At 43.9% G+C, this 12,982-nt stretch overlaps 1 protein-coding gene across 2 annotated transcripts in view; it reads right to left on the reverse strand.

The window, feature by feature from the left end:
* il34 (interleukin 34) overlaps positions 1-12,982 on the reverse strand; it is a 157,594-nt gene that overhangs the window by 91,642 nt on the left and 52,970 nt on the right. The window contains exon 2 of one of the 2 annotated variants that reach the window (XM_084317203.1): positions 4,926-5,182. The exons of the other annotated variant lie outside the window; for it this stretch is intronic. Coding sequence (XP_084173329.1) covers positions 4,926-4,971 — 46 coding nt within the window. The 5' untranslated portion in view covers positions 4,972-5,182. The remainder of the gene's footprint in view (positions 1-4,925; positions 5,183-12,982) is intronic. 2 annotated transcript variants of the gene reach the window in all.

Genomic DNA, 12,982 nt, shown 5'->3' on the forward strand with positions numbered 1-12,982 from the left:
AAAGACTCCAGTCACCCGAACAACTGCCTCTTTGAACTGCTGCGGTCAGGCAAGCGATACCGGAGTCTCAAGGCGAGCACAGAAAGACTCAGAAGAAGCTTCTATCCCCAGGCCATCAGGCTGCTAAACGAACAATGAATGAACACTACACAACAACAACCACCATAGATCCTCCCCCACACAACAACAACCACCAAACGCACATAGCACACACATTCACACGCACACACTCACTTTAAACAAACACACTGTAGCACCCACTCCACACACTTTATAGCACACACCCACTTTAAACAAACACACTGTAGCACCCACTCCCCACACTTTATATTTATTGATGAAGGATTGCACTACAACTCGTACACCTTACTGTAAATTGTACCTAAATTGTACCTCATCTTATTTCTGCTTTGCACTATATAGTACTGTACATTAGTACACTGCATAGTATTGTATATTATATGGTAACTCAGAACATTGTACATATGTCTATACCGAACACTGTGACCTCATTTTCTTCTTCTAAACTACATGCTATACTATGTTATTTGATACTATCTTGTCTAGCACAGTCTCTGGAGCGTAACAGTAAGAAGCATTTTGTATGAAAGTATTCTGTACTTCTGTATGACAACTATTAAAGAAACTTGAAACTTGAAACTTGAACTATATACCAAACGCTGAAACATAGCTGGAGCGTTGGCATCACTGTGTGTGTATTGCGAAAAAGCATCAGGAGTCACAAAGGCAGAGATCTCTTTTGCCTGAGGAGTTAACGGCACCCTTTAACAGGTCAAGTTTGGTTACATAGTGACATGGTGAACACAGACCTCTACCCGGGAACAAGGATAACAAGCTGGTTTCGTGACTCCATTCACTTTACGAAGATCTGTACAAAACCGGTCTGAGCCTCCAGACTTATCAGACTTAAAAGCCACGGGGAACTCTATGAACTAGAGTTAGTCTCTGCACTGCCATTCTCCAGCATGTAATTAACCTGCTTTTGCCAAATGGAGGCTCTTATTAGGATTCACTCTGTACGCATGTTGTTTCATCTGTGGAGAATCAATCCACATGGGTCTGGAATGGCAGTTCTATTAAACTGACCACACCCTTACTGCACTGGGACTGAACCAAATGCAGACATTTCAGAATTTTCTAACAACCTGGACGATCATCAATAAGTTCAACATCATACACATCCCGTTTCTCTGGAATATCACAGCTGGACAGCTGTAAAACTGCCTGGGCCCCATCAATAGTTTCAGCCCTGGACAGCTGTAAAACTGCCTGGGCCCCATCAATAGTTTCAGCCCTGGACAGCTGCCAAACTGCCTGGGCCCCATCAATAGTTTCAGCCCTGGACAGCTGTAAAACTGCCTGGGCCCCATCTCTGATAGGAGACAGGACAGATTCTCTATCCAGGTAGGGTTTCAACATATTGATATGACACAACCTACTTTGCCGCTTAGGCTCCGGAGTGGCAAGTATGTAGTCTCTGGCCTTTTGCATCCTTGTCAAATCATCTCTTAATTTTTGTTGGTGCAACAGGCATGTTTTGTTTTGCCATTTCACAGGCACAGCGAAGTTTGAAACGTAAATTACAGACATAGTCAAGCCACTTTCGCGGTTTGCCATCACCCAGGCTTTTTTCTTGTAAGAGTTTGAGAGAGGCGAACACCACGTGTGCGAACATTAGCTCTGCTGGACTGAAACCTAGAGACTCTTATACCAACCCGCGAGATGGACACCTTCACCCCAGTCCCTGTTACTAAAGTGAAATATCCTTTTACAAAAACTACAAATGTAAACAACCTTTTCAGGCATCAAAACATAATGCAGGTTACTGTAAGTCCTTGTAACAAACGCTCAGTCAATCAATTTGATCAGTGGTTCCCAAAGTCGGGGTCGCGACCCAAATGTGGGCCGCGAGCAGCCATGGGTGGGCCGCCAGATGATTAAAAAAAAAAAAAAAAAAAAAAAAAAACGATTTTTTATTTTTTTTTAATTTTTTTTAATTTTTTTTTATTTGGTCAGGCCACTGAACTTAGAAGCAGGCCAGGACAGTGTTTCTAGTTGTATTCTAAAATTATATTCTATTGTATTCTAAAATGTGACTATATGGTTTTATATTAACTTAATAAATAAACAAAAACGAAAAATCTACTTATTTCAACGAACATTTCAAACTAAATAACAGATTATGCACATAAAATGCTGAAAACAACCGAAGCAACAATAGTATTTTAATGCGGCTATGATTATTATCATTATTATTTTGCAACAAGTTAGCCCTCTCATAAATAGCACATATAAATGAATAACTAACTTGAACTAACTTAATAGGATTGAAGTGATATTTGGCTTAAAAAATCGGTCGCCTGGCAAAAAAAAAAAAAAAAAAAAGCCTGACGATGTGCATTGGGCCGCGGCTCTCTGACGCCTTATTTTCTGGGCCCTGGCCTGAAAAGTTTGGGAACCCCTGAATTTGATAATGAGAAATTACAAATGTTTTTTCCTCCATTTTGCCTCTTTTGTCTGCACCTAGTTCTCATCTATTTGTCACATAGTGACCAGTGGCGGCCGGTGTGAACTACATTTGGGTGGGCGCGGGTGGGGGGGGTGAAGGGGGGCAAGCGGACAGCTCACAGCTGACCAAGTGGACAGCTGACGACATAACGTTACCAACGTTAAGTCGAGTTACTACACTAGTACACGTATGATCAATGCAATAATGAACACATATATATATATCTTGTCATTTTAAACAAGTTACCATTCATTCATTCATCCATTATGCGTCAAATTAACAACAACAGAGAGAGAGCGAGAGAGAGAGAGAGAGAGAGAGAGAGAGAGAGAGAGAGAGAGAGAGAGAGAGAGAGTGAGAGAGAGAGAGCGAGAGAGAGAGAGAGAGAGAGACCGCATTTATTAACTCACTGTTTAGTTGAAACGTGGTCCAGGAGGGCTTGTCCACTGTCCCACAGTCCCAGACTGTTGATGTATATCCACTGTCCAGTGCTAACAAGTAGCTTCTTGTTAGCATAACACAACATTACTGTTATGATGAGCTGTGTCTTTGCCCATTTCCGTGTCGAACAGCCTGCAAACTACCTGTCGTTCTAGCGCCCTGCTCTAAGACAAACTCTAACCTTAACCAACTTTGAAAGAGTGCCTAAGCTTAACCGTCGAAAGAACTTGCCGACAAACTCTAACCTTAACCAACTTCGAAGAGTAACTATAAGCCTAACCAGAAACTGTCGTCGGACAATCAGAGAGCGTCTCCAAGAAATGCGGCTACGGAAAGTACTGGCGTCGGCCAATCAGAGAGCGTCTCAGAGAAATGCGGCTACGGAAAGTATAGACGCTGCTTGCTTAGATGATAATAGATCGCTTGAAAATGCGCCCGGCTTCCATCATAATACATCATATTTCAATGCACAGCGCGTTACGCACTGATTGGCTGCGACGGATACAGCGATGAAACCAGTGCACGCCCACTGTAAGCGCTATTGCGTCTAGCCCGAGAGAAATGCGGCTACGGCTAGCCCGAGAGAAATGCGGCTACGGAAAGTATTCTCTATCAGTCATTTCCTGTTAATGAAAACAATTATTTATATTTGATATATTAACGTTATATTGTGCATTGGAAACACAAACATACTTAAAATGAGTAAATATTATTCATTTAAACATGTTTATTTTATTTATAGGGCTCTAAAAAAAATTATAATAAAAATTCTTCTTCTTCTTCTTTTAACAGGGAGGGCGGCGCTCTAGCGCCCACTATCGGCCGGCCGCCACTGATAGTGACAAAGAATTTGCTATTTTCTTTTCTTTAGAAATCCATTGTTTTGTCTGGGGGAAAAAAGCATCTAATCTGTGAGCCACTCTGCACAAACACCCAAAAAATATCCAATCAAATCAGATTTTGACTATGTCAATCAAACATCCATCAAATCGACCTCCTACCCCGCCCTAAAGGTCTGTTGTATTTGGAAATACACTGGCGATGCCGTAAATGCTGTTTCTATGGATCTTTAAAGCTGCAATAAGCAGCTTTTAACCTAGTGGCAGTGAAGTGTATTGCAAGTATGTCAGAACAGGAACTGGTAGTAACAACTGTTTCCTGTTGGGGATAATTCACTGTCATTATGTGACATCATCACAGTGACCTTTCTTTCCTATCTGCAGACTCTACATCCTGATGACATCACTGGTACAAGTCTTACTTCTCTGGCTTTGGGAGAGTCCCTCATGTTCATAGATAATGATTTGGACAGACCACGACAACTGTAAATATAATCATTAGCATTATTGTTATTATTATTGTTATTATTATTATTCAATGTGCTATTTGTAAGAGATTGGAATTAAGTCAGAGAGAGCCAAAGAACATATGTGTGTGTGCGTGTGCATGTGCATGTGTGCTCATGTGTGCGTATGTGTGTATGTGTGTATGTGTGTGTGTGTGTGTGTGTGTGTGTGTGTGTGTGTGTGTGTGTGTGTGTGTGTGTGTGTGTGTGTGTGTGTGTGTGTGTGTGTGATTGCTTGTCTCTAGTGATGAGTCTAGCCAGTAGAGTGTCTCTGAGGGATGTGCTGGAGCTTAAAGAGAAGAACATTCAGGTCAGGATGACCCTCATTATTCCTGATGGAGAAAAGACACAGACACAAACACTGAAACACACACACACACACACACACACACACACACACACACACACACACACACACACACACACACACACACACACACACACACACACACACACACACACACACACACACACACACACACACACACACACACACACACACACACACACACACACACACACACACACACACACACACACACACACACACACACACACACACACACACACACACACACACACACACACACACACACACGTCTCTCTTACCCAACAGGCCTCCCAGTAGACAGGCTGAAGCAGGCAGCTGGTTCATGCTCAGTCCAACACTGATGTTCCAGTTCCCCACACACACACACACACACACACACACACACACACACACACACACACTTCCTCTAGTCCACGGTGGCCGTCCTCAGGTGTCCCCCGCTAAGTTGGACATCTTTGAAATAAATGCAGGTAGAAGAACACAGGCATCTGGGTCTGAATATCTGGAGGCTCAATGTCTGGAGGCTCCACACGATCTGGATGGAGAGAGACAGACAGACAGACAGACAGACAGATAGTCAGAGAGACAGACAGACAGACAGACAGTCAGATAGACAGACAGACAGACAGACAGTCAGATAGTCAGAGAGACAGACAGACAGACAGACAGATAGTCAGAGAGACAGACAGACAGACAGATAGTCAGAGAGACAGACAGACAGACAGACAGACAGATAGTCAGAGAGACAGACAGACAGACAGACAGACAGACAGACAGACAGACAGACAGACAGACAGACAGACAGACAGACAGACAGACAGACAGACAGACAGACAGACAGACAGACAGACAGACAGATAGTCCAGACAGATAGTCAGAGAGACAGACAGACAGAGGGGTGGGAATCGCCAGAGACCTCACGGTACGATACTATCGCGATATTTGCGTCACGATACGATAGTATCGCGATACTAAATATATCGCAATGCGCTGAGTATTGTGAATTTATTTTCTTTTATTTTAATTTTTTTGATCAAATTGAATTTATTACCTTTTTTCAACTGCAAAGTAACAAATGTCAACATGTTTTATCTAATAAAATAAAGTTCAGTCTGTTCATCTCACTTCAATCATTTGTATTGCAGAACATGGTATTTTCTCAAGCAGACAGATGTCAACACTGTAATCTGTGTTGCATGACATGTACCTGACAAACTGAACTGTTTGTATTACAGTCATATTCCAACTTACAGTTTTTCTCAATTGCTTTGGTGCATTTCTCAGATCAGAATTAAAGTTCTCATAACTGTTAGTTCAACCTCCACAACATTTAGTCATTTGTGCACATAGTAGCAGTTTCTCATTCCTCCGAACAAATTGCAAATGCTTTTGGACATGCATCAATTGCTTTCATACAATTCTCTGCTGTTTTATAACATTATCATTTGCTTATGTCATGTCAGTCTAAATTAACTATACTTATGACTGCTGAATAGTCATTCCCTATAAAACTAATAGTCCTCATTTCATTGATTGAGTCATTACATACAAAAATGTTGAACTAGTTGTCAAAATCTGTCAATCACGGCCTCACAATGGCTGAGGCTGGTCGAAGGGTGCAGCCAAATGTTGAGAGAACCACTGTAAATTAAATTACTGTATTCAAACATTTTGTCGGGAGAGCAGGTGTGTATACTGGACAGTGGACAGTAATTCAGCACTAAACAATCTGCACTGCACTACTGCCATTGTGTCATACATGAAGCTTGCAGTGGGACAAGAACTTGTCACTTTTTACATTTTACATTTAGACTTACAGCTTTACTGCAGCACAGATGTACTGTATTGTAGTGTAAAGTAGTGTTACAGTAAAGATTTGCCATATTTACAGTATGGTACTGTACTGCAGCATTTTACAAGTGGGAAGTACTGTTACTAATATGGGTTACTGTAAAGCAGTATATCTCATGTTTGCTGTACATTACTGTAATTTTACTCTGCACCACATAGGATTGCAAGACAACCTCGCAGAGGTGGAAGAGGGCCCCTTTTTACTCCGCAACAAGAGGAAGCCATTTGTGCAATGGTGATTGCAAACAATGCCATAAGGTTGAGAGAGATACAAAGCGCTGTTATAGAGGATGACAATATCTTTGGGAATATTGAATCCGTTTCAATCGCTACAATTGACAGAGTGCTCAGTGGAAATTAAATGCACATGAAACAATTGTAGTACAATGTGCCATTTGACCGGAACAGCGACAGAGTGAAGGAGATCCGCCACCAGTATGCACAAGTAAAACATTTATGTGTTCTATGCATACTCTAATGTTCAGTGCTGTAAACTGGTTACTTTGTGTAGTGCCATGCAGTACACTTACATGACAGTTCATACTGTACAATATGTTGTCCAAAATGCATTATGTTACACAGGAAAAGTTTATAGTTTTTCTCTCTCTCTCTTCTGGGATAAAGCGTGTACCAGGGAACCGCTGCACACATTATATGTTGATGAGGCGGGTTTCAATCTGGCATAAGGTAGACAGCGTGGAAGAAATCACATTGGACAGAGAGCAACCATTGATGTCCCAGACCAACAAGGAGGGAATATTACAATGTGTACAGTGTGTACAGTAATGTGTAACTGTAGATTTCAAATGGCTGTGCAAATAGTGTATAGTGCTGTCTTGAGCATTTGCAGGTAGTGTCACCAAGATCTGACTTTTTTGCATTGGAAAACACTTACAGGGTGATCTGTCATAATGAAAACATGACAAAGCCATTTGACTCTTGTTCATAAACAATGGTGTCAGGACTTTTCATTTTGATAACACTGACACTTTCATTGACATGCATACTTGCTTTTGAAGAAGGAACTATCCATTTTGAGCAAGTGACACACTTTTGCAGGTTATCAACTAGGTTTTGCAGTTTGTACTAATTGTTTTGAGAAATGCACTAACTGTTGTGCAAATGTAAATAGTGATGTGAGAAATGCACCAAAGTGACTGAGAACATGTGTGTGTGTGTGTGTGTGTGTGTGTGTGTGTGTGTGTGTGTGTGTGTGTGTGTGTGTGTGTGTGTGTGTGTGTGTGTGTGTGTGTGTGTGTGTGTGTGTGTGGACTACTGTACTATTACAGGTATTGAAATGAACAATGCAACTTCCTTATACAAAAAAATATATACTTTTTTTTAATGAATAATTAAATATTGATACTTGGCGTCCCTGTATCGATACAGTATCGCCACGCAAAGTATCGCGATACTACTACGTATCGATTTCCCCCCCACCCCTACAGTAGATATATATATATATACAGATAGATATACAGATAGATATACAGATAGACAGAGATAGATAGATAGATAGATAGATAGACAGACAGACAGACAGACAGACAGACAGACAGACAGACAGACAGACAGACAGACAGACAGACAGACAGACAGACAGACAGACAGACAGACAGACAGACAGACAGACAGACAGACAGACAGACAGACAGACAGACAGACAGACAGACAGACAGACAGACAGACAGACAGACAGACAGACAGACAGACAGACAGACAGACAGACAGACAGACAGACAGACAGACAGACAGACAGACAGACAGACAGACAGACAGACAGACAGACAGACAGACAGACAGACAGACAGACAGACAGACAGACAGACAGACAGACAGACAGACAGACAGACAGACAGACAGACAGACAGACAGACAGACAGACAGACAGACAGACAGACAGACAGACAGACAGACAGACAGACAGACAGACAGACAGACAGACAGACAGACAGACAGACAGACAGACAGACAGACAGACAGACAGACAGACAGACAGACAGACAGACAGACAGACAGACAGACAGACAGACAGACAGACAGACAGACAGACAGACAGACAGACAGACAGACAGACAGACAGACAGACAGACAGACAGACAGACAGACAGACAGACAGACAGACAGACAGACAGACAGACAGACAGACAGACAGACAGACAGACAGACAGACAGACAGACAGACAGACAGACAGACAGACAGACAGACAGACAGACAGACAGACAGACAGACAGACAGACAGACAGACAGACAGACAGACAGACAGACAGACAGACAGACAGACAGACAGACAGACAGACAGACAGACAGACAGACAGACAGACAGACAGACAGACAGACAGACAGACAGACAGACAGACAGACAGACAGACAGACAGACAGACAGACAGACAGACAGACAGACAGACAGACAGATAGATAGATAGATAGATAGATAGATAGATAGATAGATAGATAGATAGATAGATAGATAGATAGATAGATAGATAGATAGATAGATAGATAGATAGATAGATAGATAGATAGACGGACAGACTGCAGGTAACATATAAAGAGATTAACATATTACTGTATGCATCTAGGGAAACGTTTAATAAAGGGTATAATAAAAGTTATATTAAAACATATTATATATATATAAAGGGTATATAATAAAAGTATAATACATCTACATTTATATACATATGAAAAAAACATAAAGAGGAATTGAATGGTAGCTCAAGTGAAAGAGCTACAGTATAAGTAGCAGTACGTGTGTGTGTGTGTGTGTGTGTGTGTGTGTGTGTGTGTGTGTGTGTGTGTGTGTGTTCAGTTTCAGATTCAGATTCCTTTATTTAGCCATTTGTGTAAAACACATTGGTAATTGTTGCAGCAATACAGTGTATGCATTTCCTTTCTTTTTTCACAGAAAACAACACCAACACAGACAAGAAACGAAACAGTGCAGTGGAGGATTAATCAATAAATACATATATATATATAAAGTGAAGAGTGCAGGGATCCAGTACGGACTAGTGCAGTGCAGTCAGTGTCATTGTGCCAGTGTCACTTGGGGGCAGAGGGGGGGGGGGGGGGGGGGGGGGTACCGAGGGGGGGGGGGACCTGAGGCATTGATCAGCCTGGCGGCTGAGGGGAAGAAGCTCAGTCTGTGTCGAGCTTTCACAGCCTTTGGGATCCTCAGCCTTCTCCCAGAGGGGAGCAGGGTGAAGAGGCTGTGACCGGGGTAGGATGGTGTGTGTGTGTGTGTGTGTGTGTGCTTGTGTGTGTGTGTGGGGGGGGGGGAATCCAGATGGTTTTAATTTGGGAATTAGTGCAGAATTAGAGGCACTTAGTGCTTCAGCTTGATGTTGTTTCCTGGCCAGATGACTAGGGTTGAGTAGCGTTTGAAATGTTTTGATTGTACAGCTTCTGATATTTTATATACTTTATATACTAAACTGGCTCTGATTTCATCATACTTTATATACTAAACTGGCTCTGATTTCATTATACTTTATAAACTACACTGGCTCTGATTTCATCATACTAAACAAATAACGTGCATGCATAATTCAGGTGACAGTAGCCTAGTAGACAGTGGCACATAATTAATCATTGACAGTGAATTGAAAAAACATAGTAGTTTTTTTTTTTTTTTTATATATCAATTGGCAATATGAAACATAACCAAACAAAAAACAACAAAAATAATCATTTCAAACTAACTTGGTGCGAAAGCCCTCAAAGTCTGACAAATTGTGCTCTGTAAGCAAACATGAATGAGTTGAGTGAATTAGGTTCTATATTTACTCTGCCAGTAAATGTTAAAAGTGATGAGTCAGCATATCTCTCAATCTCTTTCTCACTCTCTCTCTCCCATATCTCCCTCTCTTCCATTAGACTGATGGTATGACAGTGGTCTTCGTGGGCTTGTTCCAACATCCATCAGTTCCACTTAAGAGACAGGTTACTGACCGGCTGGCTGGCTGACTGGCTCATTGGCTTAGTGCATAACTGGCTGGCTGGCTCATTGGCTTAGTGCATAACTGGCTGGCTGGCTCATTGGCTTAGTGCATACCTGGCTGGCTGGCTGACTGGCTGGCTGGCTCATTGGCTTAGTGCATAACTGGCTGGCTGGCTGACTGGCTGGCTGGCTCATTGGCTTAGTGCATAACTGGCTGGCTGGCTGGTTCATTGGCTTAGTGCATAACTGGCTGGCTGGCTCATTGGCTTAGTGCATAACTGGCTGGCTGGCTGACTGGCTGGCTGGCTCATTGGCTTAGTGCATAACTGGCTGGCTGGCTGGCTGACTGGCTGGCTGGCTCATTGGCTTAGTGCATAACTGGCTGGCTGGCTGGCTCATTGGCTTAGTGCATAACTGGCTGGCTGGCTGGCTGACTATAGCTGGCTGGCTCATTGGCTTAGTGCATAACTGGCTGGCTGGCTGGCTGGCTCATTGGCTTAGTGCATAACTGGCTGGCTGACTGGCTGGCTGGCTCATTGGCTTAGTGCATAACTGGCTGGCTGGCTGGCTGGCTCATTGGCTTAGTGCATAACTGGCTGGCTGGCTGACTGGCTGGCTGGCTCATTGGCTTAGTGCATAACTGGCTGGCTGGCTGACTGGCTGGCTGGCTCATTGGCTTAGTGCATAACTGGCTGGCTGGCTGACTGGCTGGCTGGCTCATTGGCTTAGTGCATAACTGGCTGGCTGGCTGACTGGCTGGCTGACCATTGGCTTAGTGCATAACTGGCTGGCTGGCTGGCTGGCTCATTGGCTTAGTGCATAACTGGCTGGCTGGCTGACTATAGCTGGCTGGCTCATTGGCTTAGTGCATAACTGGCTGGCTGACTGGCTGGCTGGCTCATTGGCTTAGTGCATAACTGGCTGGCTGACTGGCTGGCTGGCTCATTGGCTTAGTGCATAACTGGCTGGCTGGCTGACTGGCTGGCTGGCTCATTGGCTTAGTGCATAACTGGCTGGCTGGCTGGCTGACTGGCTGGCTGGCTCATTGGCTTAGTGCATAACTGGCTGGCTGGCTCATTGGCTTAGTGCATAACTGGCTGGCTGGCTGACTGGCTGGCTGGCTCATTGGCTTAGTGCATAACTGGCTGGCTGGCTGGCTGGCTCATTGGCTTAGTGCATAACTGGCTGGCTGGCTGACTGGCTGGCTGACCATTGGCTTAGTGCATAACTGGCTGGCTGACTGGCTGGCTGGCTCATTGGCTTAGTGCATAACTGGCTGGCTGGCTGACTGGCTGGCTGGCTCATTGGCTTAGTGCATAACTGGCTGGCTGGCTGACTGGCTCATTGGCTTAGTGCATAACTGGCTGGCTGGCTGACTGGCTGGCTGGCTCATTGGCTTAGTGCATAACTGGCTGGCTGGCTGACTGGCTGGCTGGCTCATTGGCTTAGTGCATAACTGGCTGGCTGGCTGGCTGGCTCATTGGCTTAGTGCATAACTGGCTGGCTGGCTGACTGGCTGGCTGGCTCATTGGCTTAGTGCATAACTGGCTGGCTGGCTGACTGGCTGGCTGGCTCATTGGCTTAGTGCATAACTGGCTGGCTGGCTGACTGGCTGGCTGGCTCATTGGCTTAGTGCATAACTGGCTGGCTGGCTGACTGGCTGGCTGGCTCATTGGCTTAGTGCATAACTGGCTGGCTGGCTGACTGGCTGGCTGGCTCATTGCAGGGCTGTACACTGCGATGAGATTATCGCGAATTGCCCCTTTAATTGGCCGTTGCGATTGGTAAATAATATTTGGGGGCGGGCTTGCGAGTAGTGATTTCAAGCCCTGCATTCGCATTTCACTCCTAAATTATCCAAGGCTGAGCACTCACTCTGATAGACTGGCTGACTGTCTGATTTAGCTATGAAGAAAAGTAAAGTTTCTTCATAGCTCATTTCTTCATAGAAAGTCACAGGCACCTGGAATCGTGTGCCTGTGACTTTCAATTCCCTTATCGCTGCCACTGTTGCCAGGTTTTCCTGACCGTTATAACGTTAGCATGTTAGCATGTAGCTAATGGCAGACTATTTGAATCCTTAAGGCAAGCCAAGGGCTCGAAATTGCCTGGGTTTTGGTTATATACTCCCGAAATGCTCCCGCTGTTTGGCTACTTCTATGTGCAGTGAAAACTACTCGAAATGCTTTAGAACCGTCATTGATTTAGTTCAGGGTTAGCCGCGGAGCTAACGTGAGCTAACGCTAGCTAATCAAGCTCACAGAGAGAGATAAACAGCTGACAGCAGGTAGTACAGGTACAAATACAATAAAACAAGGGGTGGGGGCTGTTGTGTAAACCTTGTACTCTTTAGTTCACATAATAGACGGAATGTTTGTTTACTAGTCTATCTATGGTCTGTACTCTGTAAGCCAGGATTCGGAAGTACCATGGTGCAACATACAAATGTGTCCGTGTAGCAACACAAGCCAATACCTTACAGAGGCCCGGGGAGGGAGCTCTCTCTGTGTGTGTGTGTGTGTGTGTGTGTGTGTGTGTGT

Source organism: Notolepis coatsorum (assembly GCF_963971535.1).
Source record: "Notolepis coatsorum genome assembly, chromosome: 6".
Classification (NCBI taxonomy): domain Eukaryota; kingdom Metazoa; phylum Chordata; class Actinopteri; order Aulopiformes; family Paralepididae; genus Notolepis; species Notolepis coatsorum.